Raw genomic sequence first — 22,296 nt, 5'->3', positions numbered from 1 at the left:
CTCTCTCTCTCTCTCTCTCTCTCTCTCTCTCTCTCTCTCTCTCTCTCTAGTATCTTCATAAACGACCTACCTTTGCATATTACGAATAAAAATGTATATTGTGAGCTTTTTGCTGATGATAGCTCTCTTCACTCATCGTCCAAAAAAATAGTTCAAGTGGAGGCTGACCTTCAGCAGGGAATCAACGACGTTGAACAGTGGTGTAGTAACAACAAAATGACCCTGCATCCCAAAAAATCCAGCAGTATGGTAGTCACATCTAGACAGAAACATCAGAGAGCGCCCCTTCTCCTCAACTTAAAACTGCACTCAGATCCTATAGAACAGGTTTCATCACACAGAGTACTAGGAATTGAAGTTGACCAGGAGCTTAGGTGGAACATACACGTTAAGAATATCTGTAAAAAGCTGTCTAGCAATCTCCATCTCTTATCTAAACTAAAACCCTTTGTAGACAAGGAGGGACTGAAAATGTTTTACGTGGCACACTGTCTATCATATATTAATTATGCCTCCACTGTATGGTGCGGTGCCAGTGAAAATATAATGAAAAAACTAAACTCCTTGCACAGAAGAGGTGCTAAGCTTATTGTAACCAATCCTTATCTGTCCACGTCAGAAAAGTTGAAGGTAGCCAATATTCTTCCACTTCAACAGCAGCTTGATTACAACATCTTAATTTTAATGTACAAGGCGCTCAATGAGCTGGCCCCACCATACCTAAATGCATTCTTGACTAAAGCTTCCGAGCGCTATGTGTCAAACAAATCTATATATATATTACCAAGGACTCGCATAGATCTATACAAAACTAGCTTTGCTTTTGTGGGACCTTCACTGTGGAACTCTCTTCCTTCGAATGTACAAACGTGCCGTTCATTGAACGCATTCAAAACCTCCCTCAGGAAACACATACTGAGGTCTTCATAAGTTACGCTGCCAGTATTGTAGCTAGCTTTGTTAATTATAATTATTTTATTACTCTGAAATATTGACTGCTGCATGCCTACATAATGCTAAATCTACCTGTCTTGGTAGGCTCACTGTGTGCTTGTTGAATGGCACTTAGTTGTGTGTATATTATTATGTAGTACTATATGTGTTCCTCCTTGTGCGTCTGCGTGTAAGTGCGCAAGTGTGATTGCGTAATTAATGTTCCATTCTGTAATTGCTTTATTGATGTTCCATTCATGTATTTTCTACTACTTTTCTCATTTATTATTACTGTATGTTGACGTTTTTATGATTCTAGTCGGGCGCACGCGTGAATATGTGTTTGTGTGAATGTAAAGGGCACATTGTAAGATTAAGCCTATGGCCTAAAATGTCTACCCTTTATGTGAATAAAATGTTCTAAGTCTAAGTCTAAGTCTCTCTCTCTCTCTCTCTCTCTCTCTCTCTCTCTCTCTCTCTCTCTCTCTCTCTCTCTCTCTCTCTCTCTCTCTCTCTCTCTCTCTCTCTCTCTCTCTCTCTCTACGAGTTGGACTTTCACTGTGTTGCAATGGTTGATGCCCATTGATCGATTAAGATGATTTCCAGGCGTCAATATGTGTGTGTGTGTGTGTGTGTGTGCGTGTGTGTGTGCGTGTGTGTGTGTGTGTGTGTGTGTGCGTGTGTGCGTGTGCGTGTATGTGCGTGTGTGTGTGTGTGTGTGTAGGTGGCGATAGCGCATGAAAGTATGAAACACGTGCTCAAGTCAACGACATTACACGTAAGTCTTATTGATGTATTTATTGATTGATTGATTGATTGATTTATGAATTAATTGATTGGTTGATGAATTCTTTGATTAAGTAATGTTCCTGTGGCCTTGGTGGGGCTAATGCATCAACGATTATTTCCCCTATTTTATATTTGTGTTATTGAACCGCAGTTTGATGATTTCTTGCTTGAGTTACTTTTTACATTATTTTAGTCAAGTTTTGACTAAATGTTTTAACATAGAGGGGGAATCGAGACGAGGGTCGTGGTGTGTGTGTGTGTGTGTGTGTGTGTGTGTGTGTGTGTGTGTGTGTGTGTGTGTGTGTGTGTGTGTGTGTGTGTGTGTGTGTGTGTAGAGCGATTCAGAGTAAACTACTGGACCGATCTTTATAAGATTTTACATGAGAGTTCCTGGGTATGATATCCCCAGACGAGTTTTCCATTTCTTGGATAAATGTCTTTGATGACGTCATATCCGGCTTTTTGTAAAAAATTGAGGCGGCACTGTCACACCCTCATTTTTCAATAAAATTGATTGAAATTTTGGCCAAGCAATCTTCGACGAAGGCCGGACTTTGGTATTGCATTTCAGCATGGAGGCTTACAAATTAATTAATGAATTTGGTCATTAAAAATCTGAAAATTGTAATTACAATTATTGAGTCACTTGAGAAAAAGTGACTCTATGTAATCGGTCAGTGTTAGTCTGTCCGGCCGGCCGTCCGGCCGGCCGGCCGTCCGTAGACACCACCTTAACGTTGGACTTTTCTCGGAAACTATCAAAGCGATCGGGCTCATATTTTGTTTAGTCGTGACCTCCAATGACCTCTACACTTTAACGATGGTTTCGTTGACCTTTGACCTTTTTCAAGGTCACAGGTCAGCGTCAAAGGAAAAATTAGACATTTTATATCTTTGACAAAGTTCATCGGATGTGATTGAAACTTTGTAGGATTATTCTTTACATCAAAGTATTTACATCTGTAGCCTTTTACGAACGTTATCAGAAAAACAAGGGAGATAACTAGCCTTTTCTGTTCGGCAACACACAACTTAACGTTGGGCTTTTCTCGGAAACTATAAAAGTGACCGGGCTCAAATTTTATGTGAACGTGACTCATTGTGTTGTGAATAGCAATTTCTTCCTGTCCATCTGATGCCTCATATAATATTCAGAACTGCGAAAGTGACTCGATCGAGCGTTTGCTCTTCTTGTTGTTTATAAAATGATCAAAAATTACGTTCATCTTATTCTTCATCATTTTCTGATTCCAAAAACATATAAATATGTTATATTCGGAGTAAAAACAAACTCTGAAAAGTAAAAATAAAAAAATTATGATTAAAATTAAATTTCCAAAATCGTTTTAAAAACAATTTAATCTTATTCCTTGTCGGTTCCTGATTCCAAGAACATATAGATATGATATGTTTGGATTAAAAACACGCTCAGAAAGTTAAAACGAAGAAAAGTACAGAAAAGCGTGCTATGCAGCACAGCGCAACCACTACCGCGCTAAACAGGCTCGTTAATTTCACTGCCTTTTGCACGAGCGGCGGACTACGGTCATTGTGAAAAAATGCAGTGCGGTCAGTTTCATTCTGTGAGTTCCACAGCTTGACTAAATGTAGTAATTTCGCCTTACGCGACTTGTTTTGTTTATTCGTTATGAATCGTTTGTTTAGCCGATTCACACACAGACACACGCAGACACAGACACACACACACACACACACACACACACTCTACAAACAAACACACACATACTACACACTACACACACACTCAAACACTTTACATAAAAACACACACTACACACACACACGCACCCACGCACCCACACTACACTACACACACGCACACACTCTACATAAAAACACACACTACACACACACGCACGCACACACACAAACTACACTACACACACACACACACCACACACACACTACACTACACACACACTACACTACACACACAGTACACTCACTACACTACACTACACACACACACTACACTACACTACACTACACTAAACACACACACCCACACACACACTACACACACACACACACACACACACACACACACATTCTCGATGAGTTCAGTGTTACCTTTCGTTCCGTGTGTTTCAGTCTCGGGTTCTCCACTCTCGGTTCAGGAAGAGAGAGGTCAGAAAACTGTCCGGCCCGTTCGAAGAGGCGCTTGCAGACTTGACCAAGGCGGTTGCATTTATGGTCAGTATGACGGGAAAGGGTGTGTGTGTGTGTGTGGGGGGGGTGTTCCGCCGGTGTGTCTTTTTTTTATGTCGCTCTTTTTTAGCCGCCATTATGTATAAAGCGGCTATTAGGTTGCACTGTGTCTGTTTGGATGTTTGTCCGTTGTCCCACGACAGTTTAGACTTGTATCTCTGGTACTCTGGGGTCAATTGAGCTCAATTTAGGTTCCTAACGTCAGTCAAACTTGAGATATTAGCTTTACACGCCTTTACACTCCCAGCCAGGAATTTTTTTTAAGGATTTAAAATGAGGATGCGCGTCTCAACGTAACATTTGACGTCGAAGAAATGTGCTAGTGAGACTTGAGACCTTTATTCACGAAGTATGGGTGCTTTTACAAAGCATGGATGTGTACACTAGTCAGATAATATATATTTTTAATTCGTTTCAGTTGTTTTCAAAGACGTTTTCAATTTAAAGGCACAGTAAGCCTCCCGTAAACCATCACAGATACTGTCAGGCTTTTACACACAGTACAAGCACCCTTCCATTTGAACGCTCACCAAACGGGAACATCTTAGGTGCCCTACGTAAAGAGCGAGCAATTTTCAAAGAATTTATTTTTGCGTGGTTTATCTTACCCCTGAGCCATCGTGAACCCGTGTGATCCAGTTTCCCTTTTTCACAATGTAGTCGTCAGTTTGTAATTTGAATGCGGCTCGCTGTGAGCTTATCTGCAATAGCACGTTATTATGTACCTCTGACTTTTCACGAAACAAACGAATGTGGTTCATAAGAACTCTAGCGATGGCTTTTGACTGCCTATAAACCGCCGTCTGCTACGAAAACCACGACCTTGCGTGACCCTGCTTCCGGGCTTTTCTTTTTTCAAACTTTCAAAACTTCGAATTGTACTGATCTTGTCTTGATGAAAAAAGAATTCTTTTATGATTTAAGAATGTTTGTGTAACAAGCTGTCAATTTATTATTTAGATTTTAAAAGTTAGGTCTAGCGCCAAAACGCACCACGGTCCGATTCATTCTGATACCCGTGTGACTTGGAATAATAGACCGTGAAAGGTGGATGCAGCGCCTATAGGCTGTTGATCTACTGGCCGATGTGAATGCGTGATATAATTATTGAGTAAAAAATCCCATCTCACACGGCATACGCGCTTTGAACTTCGGATAAGGCACTATATAAATACCCGTTGTTATTATTAGTATATTATTATCATCATCGCTCCTCGGCTATCGCCAGTTGAAGGGAAGTAACTCATGTTTGACCTGAGTTCAGGATGGGTCCGATTGAGATGGAGACAATCTGAAAAATTAATTCTTTGAAAATTGCTCGCTCTTTACGTAGGGCACCTAGGATGTTCCCGTTCGGTGAGTGTTCAAATGGAAGGGTGTTTGTACTGTGCGTAAAAGCCTGACAGTATCTGTGATGGTTTACGGGAGGCTTACTGTGCCTTTAAGGTGAATTTGTACGTCAACGCGTATGTCTGCGTTTTAAATATCTTAACTGACACCCCGACAAGGCGGCTCAATTAAAGGTTTCACAGTCATTAGGACGCGATTTTGAAGACTGCACAATAGCTCAATCGGTAAGAGCGCTCACGTGGAAAAGGGAAGATGGCCGGTTCGAATCGCGTCATGACCAGAAAATTTTTTAGTTTATTTTCATTCGAGCATGCAGCTGACTATTGCTCGTTTGTGATCAGCCTGAGACTCTCTGTCTCTGTCTCTGTCTGGACACAAGCAGATTACCGTATGTCTTTCTGTCTGTCTTTTTGCACTCTGTTCTCTCTCTCTCTCTCTCTCTCTCTCTCTCTCTCTCTCTCTCTCTGTCTCTCTCTGTCTCTCTGTCTCTGTCTCTCTCTCTCTCTCTCTCTCTCTGTCTCGCTCTTTTTTTTTCACTCTCTTTCTTTTTTTGCACTGCGTTCTCTCTCTCTCTCTCTCTCTCTCTCTCTCTCTGTCTCTCTCTCTCTCTCTATGTCTCGCTCTCTTTTGTTTTCATTCTGCAGCATTTCTCTCTCTCTCTCTCTCTGTCTCTCTCTCTCTCTCTATGTCTCGCTCTCTTTTGTTTTCATTCTGCAGCATTTCTCTCTCTCTCTCTCACTGTCTCTTCTTTTTTGGGGGGTTGAATTCCATTATCTGGGTACAAGCTCATTACCGTGTGTCACTGCTCGAGCTATATATTCGTGCTGTCATTGGTCGAGGTATGTTCCTGCCTTGGAATCGGCGTTGAGATTTTTGTTTCAGATGGACTTGACATTGAGATCAAAGTGATCGTGGAGAGTTCTTTTTATTCTGCTGTATAAATAGAAAATATATATAGTTAAATGTGCATAATTATTCCTTTTTGTAAAACTTGTTCTTGTAAGGCAAATTTGTATTAGTACCACTACTTTGATAAAGTGATGCATGGTTCGTACAAGGGATCTTTTGCTAACTAAATGTTTGATTTGCATCACTGATTTCCTTGTGTTGGTGTTCTTGTTGCACAAGTCTGCACACACACACACACACACACACACACACACACACACACACACACACACACACACACACACACACACACACACATACGCATACGCATACACAAAACAGACTGAAACAAAACTTTATTTTTATTTCTTTTATCTTCCTCTCTCTGTTGCTAATCTCTCTCTCTCTCTCTCTCTCTCTCTCTCTCTCTCTCTCTCTCTCTCTCTCTCTTTCTCTCTCTCTCTCTCTCTCACACCACCTTATGAAATTTAACACTCCTCTTCCTAGGATAGACTTATTTAAGTCTAGCCTAGTTTATTCAGGTGGCCGTCTCTGGAACGCTCTTCCGAATGCCCTAAGGGAAGCTACCAGCACAGATTCTTTCAGAAACAAATATAATTTATATCCCATTTAATGAAAATAGTATGTTTTTGATTGTTATGTCCTTTCGGACACAGACACTCACTTTTGATTTATCGTTTTTGTTCACGAAATTATGATATTCTGCACAATATCCATTGTCTTGCAGAGTTGATGTACTATTGCATAGTATTCAGACTTTAATTTGATCTGCTAATTTTTGCTTTGCACCTAGTCATAAACATTTATAAACTACAATGTTTCTATATAATGCGCTTATGTACATAAACTTATACTATTTCACCAATTATGTATTTATGTAGTAGTAGTTATTATACATTAGTAGATTTAGTCCCTCTTCAGGGCGAGGGCCAGATGCAAAAAAGTATACCTATGCTTATTCTGTTACCCTCGTAAAATAAAGAATTGTCATTGTCGTTGTCATTGTCATTGTCTCTCTCTCTCTCAGTATGGTTTGCAACAGTTTTGCGTGACTTAAGGTCGCGGATTGGAATCCGGCCAGAGTTGGACACGGGTCAATTGTTTGTGCAGACCCAGAAACGGTATTCATGTCCCACCCCCGTGTCACCACGCTCTCTCTCTCTCTTTCTCTCTCTCCCTCTCTCTGTCTGTCTCTCCCTCTTTATCTCTCTTTATCTCTCTCCCTCTCTCTCTCTCTCTCTCTCTCTCTCTCTCTCTCTCTCTCTCTCTCTCAGTATGGTTTGAAACAGTGTTGCGTGACTTAAGGTCGCGGATTACAATACGGCCCGGGTAGGTCACGGGTCAACTGTTTGTGCAGTCCCAGAGACGGTATCCATGTCCCACCCCCGTGTCACCACGGCCACAAGACGACTATCTTGACCTCCGTTAAGGTCAATGCTTGTTGTCTTTGTCTCTGTCTCTGTATTTCTGTCTCTCTGTCTGGCTGAGTGTTTGTGTCTGTCTCTTAGTCTGGCTGAGTGTTTGTTTGTTTCTCTCTGTCTCTTAGTCTGACTGAGTGTTTGTTTGTTTCTGTCTCTTAGTCTGGCTGAGTGTTTGTTTGTTTCTCTCTGTCTCTTAGTCTGTCTGTGTGTTTGTTTCTCTCTGTCTCTTAGTCTGGCTGAGTGTTTGTTTCTCTCTGTCTCTTAGTCTGGCTGAGTATTTGTTTCTCTCTGTCTCTTAGTCTGGCTGAGTGTTTGTTTGTTTCTCTCTGTCTCTTAGTCTGGCTGAGTGTTTGTTTGTTTCTCTCTGTCTCTTAGTCTGGCTGTGTGTTTGTTTGTTTCTCTCTGTCTCTTAGTCTGGCTGAGTGTTTGTTTCTCTCTGTCTCTTAGTCTGGCTGAGTGTTTGTTTCTCTCTGTCTCTTAGTCTGGCTGAGTGTTTGTTTCTCTCTGTCTCTTAGTCTGGCTGAGTGTTTGTTTGTTTCTCTCTGTCTCTTAGTCTGTGTGTTTGTTTGTTTGTTTCTCTCTGTCTCTTAGTCTGGCTGAGTGTTTGTTTCTCTCTGTCTCTTAGTCTGGCTGAGTGTTTGTTTGTTTCTCTCTGTCTCTTAGTCTGGCTGAGTGTTTGTTTGTTTCTCTCTGTCTCTTAGTCTGGCTGAGTGTTTGTTTGTTTCTCTCTGTCTCTTAGTCTGGCTGAGTGTTTGTTTGTTTCTCTCTGTCTCTTAGTCTGGCTGAGTGTTTGTTTGTTTCTCTCTGTCTCTTAGTCTGTGTGTTTGTTTGTTTCTCTCTGTCTCTTAGTCTGACTGAGTGTTTGTTTGTTTCTGTCTCTTAGTCTGGCTGAGTGTTTGTTTGTTTCTCTCTGTCTCTTAGTCTGGCTGAGTGTTTGTTTGTTTCTCTCTGTCTCTTAGTCTGGCTGAGTGTTTGTTTGTTTCTCTCTGTCTCTTAGTCTGAGTGTTTGTTTGTTTCTCTCTGTCTCTTAGTCTGGCTGAGTGTTTGTTTGTTTCTCTCTGTCTCTTAGTCTGGCTGAGTGTTTGTTTCTCTCTGTCTCTTAGTCTGGCTGAGTGTTTGTTTGTTTCTCTCTGTCTCTTAGTCTGGCTGAGTGTTTGTTTCTCTCTGTCTCTTAGTCTGGCTGAGTGTTTGTTTGTTTCTCTCTGTCTCTTAGTCTGGCTGAGTGTTTGTTTGTTTCTCTCTGTCTCTTAGTCTGTGTGTTTGTTTCTCTCTGTCTCTTAGTCTGTGTGTTTGTTTGTTTGTTTCTCTCTGTCTCTTAGTCTGTGTGTTTGTTTCTCTCTGTCTCTTAGTCTGGCTGAGTGTTTGTTTGTTTCTGTCTTTTAGTCTGGCTGAGTGTTTGTTTGTTTCTCTCTGTCTCTTAGTCTGTGTGTTTGTTTCTCTCTGTCTCTTAGTCTGGCTGAGTGTTTGTTTGTTTCTCTCTGTCTCTTAGTCTGGCTGAGTGTTTGTTTGTTTCTCTCTGTCTCTTAGTCTGGCTGAGTGTTTGTTTCTCTCTGTCTCTTAGTCTGGCTGAGTGTTTGTTTGTTTCTCTCTGTCTCTTAGTCTGTCTGTGTGTTTGTTTCTCTCTGTCTCTTAGTCTGGCTGAGTGTTTGTTTCTCTCTGTCTCTTAGTCTGGCTGAGTGTTTGTTTGTTTCTCTCTGTCTCTTAGTCTGGCTGAGTGTTTGTTTGTTTCTCTCTGTCTCTTAGTCTGGCTGAGTGTTTGTTTCTCTCTGTCTCTTAGTCTGTGTGTTTGTTTGTTTGTTTCTCTCTGTCTCTTAGTCTGGCTGAGTGTTTGTTTGTTTCTCTCTGTCTCTTAGTCTGTCTGAGTGTTTGTTTCTCTCTGTCTCTTAGTCTGTGTGTTTGTTTGTTTGTTTCTCTCTGTCTCTTAGTCTGGCTGAGTGTTTGTTTGTTTCTCTCTGTCTCTTAGTCTGGCTGAGTGTTTGTTTCTCTCTGTCTCTTAGTCTGTCTGTGTGTTTGTTTCTCTCTGTCTCTTAGTCTGTCTGTGTGTTTGTTTCTCTCTGTCTCTTAGTCTGGCTGAGTGTTTGTTTGTTTCTCTCTGTCTCTTAGTCTGTCTGTGTGTTTGTTTCTCTCTGTCTCTTAGTCTGGCTGAGTGTTTGTTTGTTTCTGTCTCTTAGTCTGGCTGAGTGTTTGTTTGTTTCTCTCTGTCTCTTAGTCTGGCTGTGTGTTTGTTTCTCTCTGTCTCTTAGTCTGGCTGAGTGTTTGTTTGTTTCTCTCTGTCTCTTAGTCTGGCTGAGTGTTTGTTTGTTTCTCTCTGTTACTTAGTCTGTCTGTGTGTTTGTTTGTTTCTCTCTGTCTCTTAGTCTGGCTGTGTGTTTGTTTGTTTCTCTCTGTCTCTTAGTCTGGCTGTGTGTTTGTTTCTCTCTGTCTCTTAGTCTGGCTGAGTGTTTGTTTGTTTCTCTCTGTCTCTTAGTCTGGCTGAGTGTTTGTTTGTTTCTCTCTGTCTCTTAGTCTGGCTGAGTGTTTGTTTCTCTCTGTCTCTTAGTCTGGCTGTGTGTTTGTTTGTTTCTCTCTGTCTCTTAGTCTGGCTGAGTGTTTGTTTGTTTCTCTCTGTCTCTTAGTCTGGCTGTGTGTTTGTTTGTTTCTCTCTGTCTCTTAGTCTGTGTGTTTGTTTGTTTGTTTCTCTCTGTCTCTTAGTCTGGCTGAGTGTTTGTTTCTCTCTGTCTCTTAGTCTGTCTGTGTGTTTGTTTGTTTCTCTCTGTCTCTTAGTCTGGCTGAGTGTTTGTTTGTTTCTCTCTGTCTCTTAGTCTGGCTGTGTGTTTGTTTGTTTCTCTCTGTCTCTTAGTCTGGCTGAGTGTTTGTTTGTTTCTCTCTGTCTCTTAGTCTGGCTGAGTGTTTGTTTGTTTCTCTCTGTCTCTTAGTCTGGCTGAGTGTTTGTTTCTCTCTGTCTCTTAGTCTGGCTGAGTGTTTGTTTGTTTCTCTCTGTCTCTTAGTCTGGCTGAGTGTGTGTTCTGTTTCTCTCTGTCTCTTAGTCAGGCTGAGTGTTTGTTTGTTTCTCTCTGTCTCTTAGTCTGGCTGAGTGTTTGTTTCTCTCTGTCTCTTAGTCTGGCTGAGTGTTTGTTTCTCTCTGTCTCTTAGTCTGGCTGAGTGTTTGTTTGTTTCTCTCTGTCTCTTAGTCTGTCTGTGTGTTTGTTTCTCTCTGTCTCTTAGTCTGGCTGAGTGGTTGTTTCTCTCTGTCTCTTAGTCTGGCTGAGTGTTTGTTTGTTTCTCTCTGTCTCTTAGTCTGGCTGAGTGTTTGTTTCTCTCTGTCTCTTAGTCTGGCTGAGTGTTTGTTTGTTTCTCTCTGTCTCTTAGTCTGTCTGTGTGTTTGTTTGTTTCTGTCTCTTAGTCTGGCTGAGTGTTTGTTTCTCTCTGTCTCTTAGTCTGTCTGTGTGTTTGTTTGTTTCTCTCTGTCTCTTAGTCTGTCTGTGTGTTTGTTTGTTTCTGTCTCTTAGTCTGGCTGAGTGTTTGTTTCTCTCTGTCTCTTAGTCTGTGTGTTTGTTTGTTTGTTTCTCTCTGTCTCTTAGTCTGGCTGAGTGTTTGTTTCTCTCTGTCTCTGAGTCTGGCTGTGTGTTTGTTTGTTTCTCTCTGTCTCTTAGTCTGGCTGAGTGTTTGTTTGTTTCTCTCTGTCTCTTAGTCTGGCTGTGTGTTTGTTTGTTTCTCTCTGTCTCTTAGTCTGGCTGAGTGTTTGTTTGTTTCTCTCTGTCTCTTAGTCTGGCTGAGTGTTTGTTTGTTTCTCTCTGTCTCTTAGTCTGGCTGAGTGTTTGTTTCTCTCTGTCTCTTAGTCTGGCTGAGTGTTTGTTTGTTTCTCTCTGTCTCTTAGTCTGTGTGTTTGTTTCTCTCTGTCTCTTAGTCTGTGTGTTTGTTTCTCTCTGTCTCTTAGTCTGGCTGAGTGTTTGTTTCTCTCTGTCTCTTAGTCTGGCTGAGTGTTTGTTTCTCTCTGTCTCTTAGTCTGGCTGAGTGTTTGTTTGTTTCTCTCTGTCTCTTAGTCTGTCTGTGTGTTTGTTTGTTTCTGTCTCTTAGTCTGGCTGAGTGTTTGTTTCTCTCTGTCTCTTAGTCTGTCTGAGTGTTTGTTTGTTTCTCTCTGTCTCTTAGTCTGGCTGAGTGTTTGTTTGTTTCTCTCTGTCTCTTAGTCTGTGTGTTTGTTTGTTTGTTTCTCTCTGTCTCTTAGTCTGGCTGAGTGTTTGTTTGTTTCTCTCTGTCTCTTAGTCTGTGTGTTTGTTTGTTTCTCTCTGTCTCTTAGTCTGGCTGAGTGTTTGTTTCTCTCTGTCTCTTAGTCTGGCTGAGTGTTTGTTTCTCTCTGTCTCTTAGTCTGGCTGAGTGTTTGTTTGTTTCTCTCTGTCTCTTAGTCTGGCTGAGTGTTTGTTTGTTTCTCTCTGTCTCTTAGTCTGGCTGAGTGTTTGTTTCTCTCTGTCTCTTAGTCTGGCTGAGTGTTTGTTTGTTTCTCTCTGTCTCTTAGTCTGGCTGAGTGTTTGTTTCTCTCTGTCTCTTAGTCAGGCTGAGTGTTTGTTTGTTTCTCTCTGTCTCTTAGTCTGGCTGAGTGTTTGTTTCTCTCTGTCTCTTAGTCTGGCTGAGTGTTTGTTTCTCTCTGTCTCTTAGTCTGGCTGTGTGTTTGTTTGTTTCTCTCTGTCTCTTAGTCTGTCTGTTTGTGTCTGTCTGTCTGTCTGTTTGTGTCTGTCTGTCTGTCTGTCTGTCTGCCTGTCTCTGAGTCTGTCTATCAATCTCTCGATCTCGATCTCTTCGAAAAGGCTCCGGAAGAGTTGACCAAAGAAATGGCTATTGTGGTCAGGAAAACCAACTCTACATCAAATAAAACCGTACATAAACACAGCGTATTCAAATATATGATACTGCTACGCTACTTAGCATAGCAGTAGAATATCGTCGGCTTACTTGAGTTAATCCCCTGTCAGTAAAACAAATCAAAGTAGCAGCAGTAGAGACAGCTTCAGGAAAACTAATTAATCCTACATGAAAAGAAACCGTAAAGTACATTGGTTAGGGGCTCCGCTCACATATGTAACTTCAGCAGGACCGACGACGCACTGCAGTTTATCCCAGCCCGCTACACGTTGTATGAAAGGAAAACAGGCCAAGTACTCGTCATAATCCCTATCGCGGCATAAATAATAGGCCGTGCGTTGTCTGTGCCGCTGAAACTGCGCAGGTATATTCTGCCCATAACAAAGGTTACCCTGACTAACCCCCAAGACGCCAACACGGAAAAAAGCCTAACCACGCACCGTTCCTATAGATCACCAGCAGTAATCGATACTGTCTGTGCACCTTAGGTCTTCCATTGATTACTTGGCTGTCCGCATTGTCACGACGGGAGGCGCCAATTTCTTGCCGGTTTTTTGTTCCCAATCACAAAGGCACGGACTCTCAGTTCTGCGTGAGAAGAATAGGCCTACCCACGGCCTCCACAATGCAGTGCACAGGGCCAAGAGGCACGAGCAAGTTACCAACCGGATGGGAGCCAGCCGCAGGGTTGGATTGGTTGACATTATAAGATGTTTGGTGGCTTGTTGACAGACCAGAGACAAAAGGCGATATGCCCCCCGAGGACCAACAACAAAATGCTGGTCTGACGACAAGCCACCAAACATAGGTTTTGTCATCATTTTGGTTGTGCAACAAAATGCACAATAACCCACAGCTAGGGAGACGAATTTTTAGAATCCAACTCCGGGCCACAAAGCATCGTCACAGTAGCTCGAGATAACACGTCAACCTTGTATGTGACGTCAAACGTAGCTTGTTGACGCTTTTCTTACAGTCTGAAAATGTTCAGAGCTGCGATCATAGGTGTGAGTTCAGTAAGTGTTGAGCATATTTCTTTTCTTTTTAAGTGTTTATGACTTTTCGTTGTGGATTTTGCGATTACAGAGATAAGTTGCAAATTGACCATGAGTCGCCGCGGTAATTATCAACATTGATTGGGTCTTTGAGAGTGAATGCTTACAATCGTTGTCCTCGGAAACACAAATCCAAAGCCGCGATGGTTCCACACATCAAACAATCAGCCTGATTGGCTTTTACTTTGACAATCCACGTTTCACCTGAAAGCTCAAACCCATTCACCACCTCGATTTATTGCTTGGGGAACATGAGATTTATTTCCCAGGTGTTTGTGAATGAAAACTCGTGAAAATGATGACAATGAGATTTGTTGTGATTTCAACTAATCAGACCCCGTGGTTTGTTCTCACTCGTCTGGCTGGCACACACTTTCGCTTCGTGCCCCTCTGTAATGAATCGCGGTTATGGTGTTTATAGTTGAAGGGATATAACTAGTGCTTTTTGTAATACAAAGAGGTTGTCAGGAGTGGTTTAACTTTGAGAGTGGAAACTTTTAACAGTTCAGTAAAATTCCATGGTTAGCTACGGACGGTCAAACTGGGTTCGCGGCACGTGAATTTACAACTGTGCGAGTTGTTCACGTTATAATCGCAACCGCCTGATTTTGTGAGTTGTGATTGTAAACTGCCTGACAATTGAAAGTCATTCGACCTGGGCTCTCGGATGAGAAACCTGCTCTTGCTTTTGATGTCAACTTTGCAAGAAAACATTTGATCTTGATGTCAACCTTGGAACCGGGAAACATTGCCGGGATGACTTGGACTTTTGTATGGGTGCCGCCATATTGGAAGATGAGGTACTTTGCTAGTTTTGTGTGAACTTGAACATTTCTTTTGTATGCGCGGACATGACTTGTGTACTTGAATAATTTCGGAATTGTATAATTTTCTTGTGCTCGGTTGGTGGTTTTGAATATTGTTAGTTTGTTACAGTAGGGTATTATATTTTGTAACAGGCCGCCCCAGTCTGACTTGTGCGGGGTGGTGCCAGTGTGGCGAGGGTGCGATGGAGGCCGTAAGGTTGAAGGCTAGCTACATCGTCACCTCTACATAACGTAAAAGTTATGTTTTGTTTATTTGCTTTCTTGTCCTTGTAAATATGTTCTGACGTTGACAATGAATGAGTGAGTTTCACAAGGTCGTGGACAATGAATGAATGAGTTTCAAAAGGTCATGAATTGATTATTGTAAGCAAGAAAGTATTTGAGAATTTGAGGAATGAGTTGATAATTGCTATGTCAGAAAGAAACCAATTTGTATGTTCTAATTAAACCATTGGCTATTGTTTGGAAAGAATGAGTTGGTGAAAGACTACAAATTCTTCTAGTCTCTCTGCTTTCCTAAACTTCTGAGCGGGAGTCAGATGATTGACTGTGTGTGTATGTGTGCACATATAAAGAATCTGGAAGGAGATTAATAAGGATAACTACGGATCTTCTTTATTTCAAATCTCTTACATTGGCGAGCTTGCGGTTGTATTAATTGGAAAATTTTTGAAGATTAATTTTCTTTTTCTTTTTGGTGCGTTCCCTTGAGTGCAGTTAGGCTTATTTTATATTATTGACTTGTAGTGCTGAAGTGTTGTTTGGTTTTGCGCAGATGCTGATGCATGCAGTCTGGAGGATGGACATCCTTGTCATCTGTCTGTGAAGGGAGCTCCTTGGTCTGTGGACGGATGCATCCTGTGCCTGACTGAACGACATATTTTGGACAGGAGTGAGTCATTTGCTTATCTGACACTCAAGTTAACATTCTATATATTTTTGAGGGTAATTTGTCTCTCTGAGTGTTGGTTCTTGCTTGTGAGTAGGTTATTTTTTTCCCCCTACTTTACATGAAGCGCCCTGTAGGTTAGTTTTACCTACAAGTGAATAATACATGACACATCATTTTTCCCTTTTACGTGTACACAGTTTGTAAATAGTTGTGGGTCAGCAATGCCTTGATTCATAAGTGTTTGGGAATGGGGGTATGTCTAGTTTCTAGGCCAAGTTTTTGAGCGGAGCCTAGTTTCAAATGTATTGATTGTTTCCCCTTGTAGTTCGGTTGATCGGTTTCCTAGACTGTGTCACTTTAGTACTGCACTTGAGGAAGTCAGGTAAATTCTAAAGTTTAGTGGACTATTGTGTTCACGTTAGTCAAAGCTAAGTCTTGGTGTTGCCCTCTAGCATTCTATGTAGTGGATAGTCATAGTTTGCTTAAGTGATAGCGGTTTGTTCACGATGGCATCTCAAGAAGAGGTTCAAGCTTTGATAGCGCAGTTTAAGGTGGAGGGTGAAGCCTTAGGAAAAGATGGTGCATCACTGAACAAGTATGTGGAGGATAATTTGCGTGAGGAAAGAGCAGCAAGAAGAAAAAGAGAAAATGATATTGCTCTACAAGAAAAAGAACTCGCTGCTGCACGTGAGCTTAAAGAGAGAGAGTTAGCTGAACAAGCTAAGATTGAAAATCTTCGTCAAGAAAAAGAACTCGCTGCTGCACGTGAGCTTAAAGAGAGAGAGTTAGCTGAACAAGCTAAAATTGAAAATCGTCGTCTCGATATTGAAGAAGAAAAGGCGAACAGGGAGGCAAAGTTGCGAGCAGACGAGTTGGTTGAAAAAGCAAGTAAGAATAAATTGGCCAATCGTCCCAAGATTCCCTATTTTGATGATAAATCAGATGACATTGAGAGTTATCTGTATCGCTTCGATAAGCACGCAGCTAGCTTGAAGTGGTCAAATGATGAGAAGGCTTTGATTTTGCCTACTCTACTCAGGGGTCGTGCTCTGAATTATTTTCAAGAGTTACCAGTAGAAGATACTAATGACTATGCCAAACTGTCAGCGCATTTGTTGAAGAGATTCAAATGTACTGAAGAAGGTTTCAGAACGCAGTTTCGCTCATGCAAACCTGAATCTGGTGAAACCATGCATGTCTTTTTCTCCCGCATGAGAAGATTTTTTACTAGATGGACAGATATGGCTGGAGTTGGCACAGATTTCGCTTTGCTCTGTGACTTGGTGCTCAGAGAGCAGATTCTGTCTAGTTGTGCGTCGTCTCTGGTTACTTTTCTGAAAGAAGACAAGCATACTACCGCTCAAACCATGATAGACGCAGCTGAAAGATACAGGGAAGCACATCCTAGTCAAAACCTAGCAGCAAAAGGTTCTAGTGATCCTCTGTTGGCTAATGTCGGTCTTCCAAGTGGGAGAGGAGGTCATTCAGGTGGTCGAGGTGGTCACAGGTTTTCTAAGAAGAATAGTCAGGCTGACACAAACCCACCGACAGAACAAAGCTCTCCTGATAATAAGGGTGGCAGAGGTGCTAGTCAAGCTGGTAGAGGTAGGGGTGGTCAGAACTATCAGAGGAAGTGTTGGTGGTGTCAAGATACTTCGCACAAGTTGGCAGATTGTCCCAAAAAAATGCATACTGCTTCAGTATCCGTTGTCACTGTTGAAGAGTCCAGCTGTAGTGAAGACGAGCAGTCTGTGGCGTCAGTAGGATTTTCAGGTAGTGATGAACTTCCCGAGTCTATTCAGACATGTGAAGGTACCTTAAATGGTAGTGAGGTCACGGTCATGTTGGATAGTGGGTGTTCCACGGTTGGGGTCAGGAAGTCCCTAGTGAGAGATGATCAGTTTACTGGGAAGGTACAGGTGTGTAGACAGTTCAGTGGGGATTTGGTTCGGTTACCCATTGCGATTGTGAGTCTGGATACACCATACTTTTCTGGAAGTGTTGAGGCATGTGTGATCGACAATCCAGTATGTGACGTCATTTTGGGTAGAATACAGGGATGTACATTTGGATGTGTCGAGGTTACTAGCGCAGTCCAGACAAGAGGTCAAAAAGCTAGAGAAGAACGTCCTTTTAGACCGCTGTTGACCGCTAAAGTTCCCCAACTTGATATCAATGCTGAGAAACTGTCCAAAATGCAAAAGGATGACAAAACGTTGCATGATCTGTTCGAGAAAGTTGGCCAAGGAAAATCAGAAGAGTCGTCTGGTTGTGTGGTGTCGTTTAATGGTCAGAACCCAGTTGTTGCCACATTGGGAGTGATCAGTGGGTCCAGTGCAGTAGAGGAGGTAGACATTCAGAAAGTCAAACTACAGTCGGTTCCCACAGTTCAGACTGAGAATGTAGATGATGTGGTCTATAGTCCAGACTTGTCTATGCAGGCAAAACAAAAAGTGCAGGCGGTGTTTCAGAAGCATCAGGACAAAATGACGGATTTGCCTGGTACTTGTGACCTAGTGCAGCATGTGGTGAGGATTCCTGAAGGTGCTGTGGTCAATGTGAAACAGTATCCGTTACCATTTGAGTCTCAGAAAGTGGTTGAAGAAGAAGTGAAAAAGATGTTAGATCTAGACGTAATAGAGCCGTCTATTTCTCCGTTCTCGTCTCCTATTGTTCTAGTCAAGAAGAAGGACGGAAGTACTCGTTTTTGCATCGATTTCAGACACCTCAATAAGATTACGGAGTTTGACGCTGAGCCAATACCGGATCCGGAAGTTCTGTTTGCTTCATTGCAGGGCAGGCAGCATTTCACGAAGATTGATCTGGCTAAGGGCTATTGGCAAATTCCGATGGCAGAGTCTGATCGAGCAAAAACGGCTTTTCGTACCCCTCAAGGTCTATATCAGTTCAAGAAGATGCCGTTCGGAATGAGTACAGCACCAAGTACTTTCGCGAGGATGATGAAGATGTTGGATTTGGATAGGTTCAAATCTGTTCATTTCTTTGATGACGTACTTGTAGCCACAGAAGACTGGTGTGAGCATCTAGAGGCACTTGACGGACTGTTGACAGAACTGGGAAAACATGGGTTGACTGTGAGACCGTCGAAAGTAGAGGCAGGGTTTGACTCTATTGAGTTTTTGGGTCACATAGTTGGGGAGGGTAGCATGCGTCCAGTTCCCTCTAAAGTGTCCAAAATCTTGAATGTCTCTGTCCCAACCACAAAGAAACAAGTCCGGTCATTGGTAGGGCTCATCAGTTTCTATAGGCGCTATGTCCCAAGCTTCGCGTCTATTGTGTCCCCCCTGGTAGAACTCACAAAGAAGAACCAACCAAACAAAGTTCGTTGGTCAAAAGAGTGTCAGATGGCTTTTGACAGGGTCAAAGAAATTTTGTCGTCTGAACCACTGGTGAGATTGCCAGACTTTTCCAGGCCGTTCACAGTGCGGTCGGATGCATCCTCCACGGGGATTGGAGCAGCCCTGATGCAGCCTGATGATGACGACGTCCTTCATCCAGTTCTGTATGCCAGCAGAAAACTGCTGGAAAGAGAAACCAGATACTCTACTGTGGAGAGAGAGTGCCTAGCGTTGGTGTGGGCAGTTGACAAATTCCATCGCTACTTGTTTGGCTCACATTTCTTTGTTGAGACTGATCACAGACCGTTGACGTACTTACGACAGTCCAAAACTGCCAACGGCCGACTGTTGCGATGGGCTCTGTCTCTCCAAGAGTATTCATTCACAGTAGTGCCAATTCCTGGAGTCAGGAATTTTGAAGCTGATGTGTTGTCACGCTTGACGAAGTGAATGGAACATGATGGTTGAAAGGACAGTGAAAAAACTTTCTGCAATCAACAAGGACAATACTTTTTGTGCTGTGAGTGTTGATATGCTGTGTATGTATTAAGAACTAATTTAATTTTTTTTTTTTTTTTTCACATTGTGATTATTTATTTAATCTGGCTGGAAAAATTTATTTGGATATTTTTGATGCTAGTACCATTTTGTGTTGTAGTCGAGGTTTACTGTATTGAGTTTAGCGGGGGCTACTCAAACTTTATTGGCGATCTTTGGTACCAAGAACGTCAATGTTATTGCATTCAGTAATAGGCGAAAATTGCTGAATGTCCATGAGTATAACTATTGTGGATTAACACAGTGGGTGATTATCTACACGGCGGCGTAAATGTGGTTTATTATGCTTGCCATTGTTGCTCATGTTTAAGGACAGCCTCGTGGCTTTCGTCACTTTTTTGGTGGATGGCACTGTCTTTTGGTTGTAAACTGATTGCACTCTTTGGGAACGGACAGAGTATTTAATAAATGTTTTCCTTATGCTTTGATTATTTATTAATCTATTTATGTATTTTTTATATGTATTTACAAAATTTTTCTTGTTACTGGAATACTTATACTTGTACAGTTTTTGAAAAAAAAAAATGTTCATTTTGGGTTCACATTTTTTTTTTAATCGGGGAAAGGGGTGATGTAATGAATCGCGGTTATGGTGTTTATAGTTGAAGGGATATAACTAGTGCTTTTTGTAATACAAAGAGGTTGTCAGGAGTGGTTTAACTTTGAGAGTGGAAACTTTTAACAGTTCAGTAAAATTCCATGGTTAGCTACGGACGGTCAAACTGGGTTCGCGGCACGTGAATTTACAACTGTGCGAGTTGTTCACGTTATAATCGCAACCGCCTGATTTTGTGAGTTGTGATTGTAAACTGCCTGACAATTGAAAGTCATTCGACCTGGGCTCTCGGATGAGAAACCTGCTCTTGCTTTTGATGTCAACTTTGCAAGAAAACATTTGATCTTGATGTCAACCTTGGAACCGGGAAACATTGCCGGGATGACTTGGACTTTTGTATGGGTGCCGCCATATTGGAAGATGAGGTACTTTGCTAGTTTTGTGTGAACTTGAACATTTCTTTTGTATGCGCGGACATGACTTGTGTACTTGAATAATTTCGGAATTGTATAATTTTCTTGTGCTCGGTTGGTGGTTTTGAATATTGTTAGTTTGTTACAGTAGGGTATTATATTTTGTAACAGGCCGCCCCAGTCTGACTTGTGCGGGGTGGTGCCAGTGTGGCGAGGGTGCGATGGAGGCCGTAAGGTTGAAGGCTAGCTACATCGTCACCTCTACATAACGTAAAAGTTATGTTTTGTTTATTTGCTTTCTTGTCCTTGTAAATATGTTCTGACGTTGACAATGAATGAGTGAGTTTCACAAGGTCGTGGACAATGAATGAATGAGTTTCAAAAGGTCATGAATTGATTATTGTAAGCAAGAAAGTATTTGAGAATTTGAGGAATGAGTTGATAATTGCTATGTCAGAAAGAAACCAATTTGTATGTTCTAACTAAACCATTGGCTATTGTTTGGAAAGAATGAGTTGGTGAAAGACTACAAATTCTTCTAGTCTCTCTGCTTTCCTAAACTTCTGAGCGGGAGTCAGATGATTGACTGTGTGTGTGTGTGTGCACATATAAAGAATCTGGAAGGAGATTAATAAGGATAACTACGGATCTTCTTTATTTCAAATCTCTTACACCCTCAGACATGGGGCCGGTTTCATAGACTCGTGGTGGTCACACTGACAGTCGGACCACCGCTTCGTCACACGACTACGATTGTCCGAACGCGGTGCTGGGGGAGGGCAGCACCGTAATCCGGCAACTCCCCCGTGCGAAGGGGCACAGTCGGCCGACTGAAATCTTTTTCATGAAACTCGATTTCGTCAGATTACTGTATTTCACTCGTTCAACTGCAGTTGACCGACTGTGTTGCTGGCTCATAAAACGAGCCCCAGAAGTCTAGTACAGTGACACCCCCGCCTGATTTCAGACTTCCCTCATTATCAAGCCTTGCTTTCTCAAATGTTTCGTTCTCAACCTGTGTACATGTTCCTCCGGTAAAGGCTGCCTGATTTCAACCCCCTGATTCTGTCAGATTTGTTAGAGGTCTTAAATGACATAGAGGGGGGGGGGGGGGGGTATTCTCTGCTGACAAGCGGACAAAAATACGGGAAAAAACCCAGCTGAGAGATGAAAAACTCCGTGAAAAGACGAAGAACTGTTCCGTAATTAGGCTAGAGAGTCAACAAATACCTGTACTGGCAAACGAAGAGGAATTCTAAAGCAAAAACAACATTCCTGAGTGACGAATAACTCCACTGAGATTTCAAAGAATAATCATGAAAAGAAGAAATCTGCTCGAAGACGAAGAATAATACTGAAGACAAAGTACACTTTTAAAAGAGGAAGGGCTATCTTAATACCGATAACGAAGTGTACTACTTAAAATGGCAAGACTATAACTTGGGGAAAAACACAGATTACCACAAAAAGACGGAGACAAAGCGCTCTACTGACAGACAAAAAAGAATATCGAAAGTCGGAGATTGGATTTTAAACACACGAAGAACACTCTTGATTGCGAACGTTGTATGCGTGCAGCGCAAGTGTGCGTGCGTGCGTTCGTCCATGTGTGTTTGTGCAGAACAACGGTTATTTTCTGGCGCCTAACGGACAAAGCAGGCGCGTATTTCAGTGCGAAAGGCACGGTTATTGAAGCAATGCATCACACAACTGTCACATCTTGAGCCTTAAGTACACACAATCTTATAAGGCGAAGATTTATGAGAAGTGCTGAAAATGTCTTACGAAGGAGCTGTTCGGATCAGAGGCTAGGGTCGGTTTTTGTTGACAAGATACAATATCCCGGGTATGTTATGCCATTGGATTTTTTGACGTTGACAATGTTTTATTGGGCTTTTAGGTTTCTCGCAAACAATAACCTGACTCGTCTTGTGACTAAGTTTTTTGTAAAACAGAAAGCGACAAGAAAGTTATTTTTTAGACGTACAGTTTTTGTCTTGCTTCCTTCTCCTTATCTTATTCTGTTTCCTGCTGATGCGTCCGTCTGTCTGTCTGTGCCTGCCTCTCTCTCTCCCCCTCTCTCTCTCTCTCTCTCTCTCTCTCTCTCACTCTCTCTCTTTTTCTCTCTCTCTCTCTCACTCTCTCTCTCTCTGTCTCTGCCTCTCTCTG

General features: G+C 42.0%; 2 protein-coding genes across 2 annotated transcripts in view; one reads left to right on the top strand and one right to left on the bottom strand.

Moving 5' to 3' along the window:
* LOC138945347 (uncharacterized) overlaps positions 1 to 22,296 on the bottom strand; it is a 546,160-nt gene that overhangs the window by 87,444 nt on the left and 436,420 nt on the right. The window lies entirely within an intron of this gene.
* The window catches only part of LOC138945345 (uncharacterized), a 164,066-nt gene that overhangs the window by 53,509 nt on the left and 88,261 nt on the right, over positions 1 to 22,296 (top strand). The window contains exons 21-22 of the mRNA XM_070316772.1: positions 1,658 to 1,711; positions 3,835 to 3,936. Coding sequence (XP_070172873.1) covers positions 1,658 to 1,711; positions 3,835 to 3,936 — 156 coding nt within the window. The remainder of the gene's footprint in view (positions 1 to 1,657; positions 1,712 to 3,834; positions 3,937 to 22,296) is intronic.

The sequence above is a fragment of the Littorina saxatilis genome, linkage group LG13 (genome assembly GCF_037325665.1).
Source record: "Littorina saxatilis isolate snail1 linkage group LG13, US_GU_Lsax_2.0, whole genome shotgun sequence".
NCBI lineage: Eukaryota > Metazoa > Mollusca > Gastropoda > Littorinimorpha > Littorinidae > Littorina > Littorina saxatilis.
The sequence above is the reverse complement of the archived record's forward strand: the minus strand, read 5'-3'. Positions and strand labels throughout refer to the sequence as shown.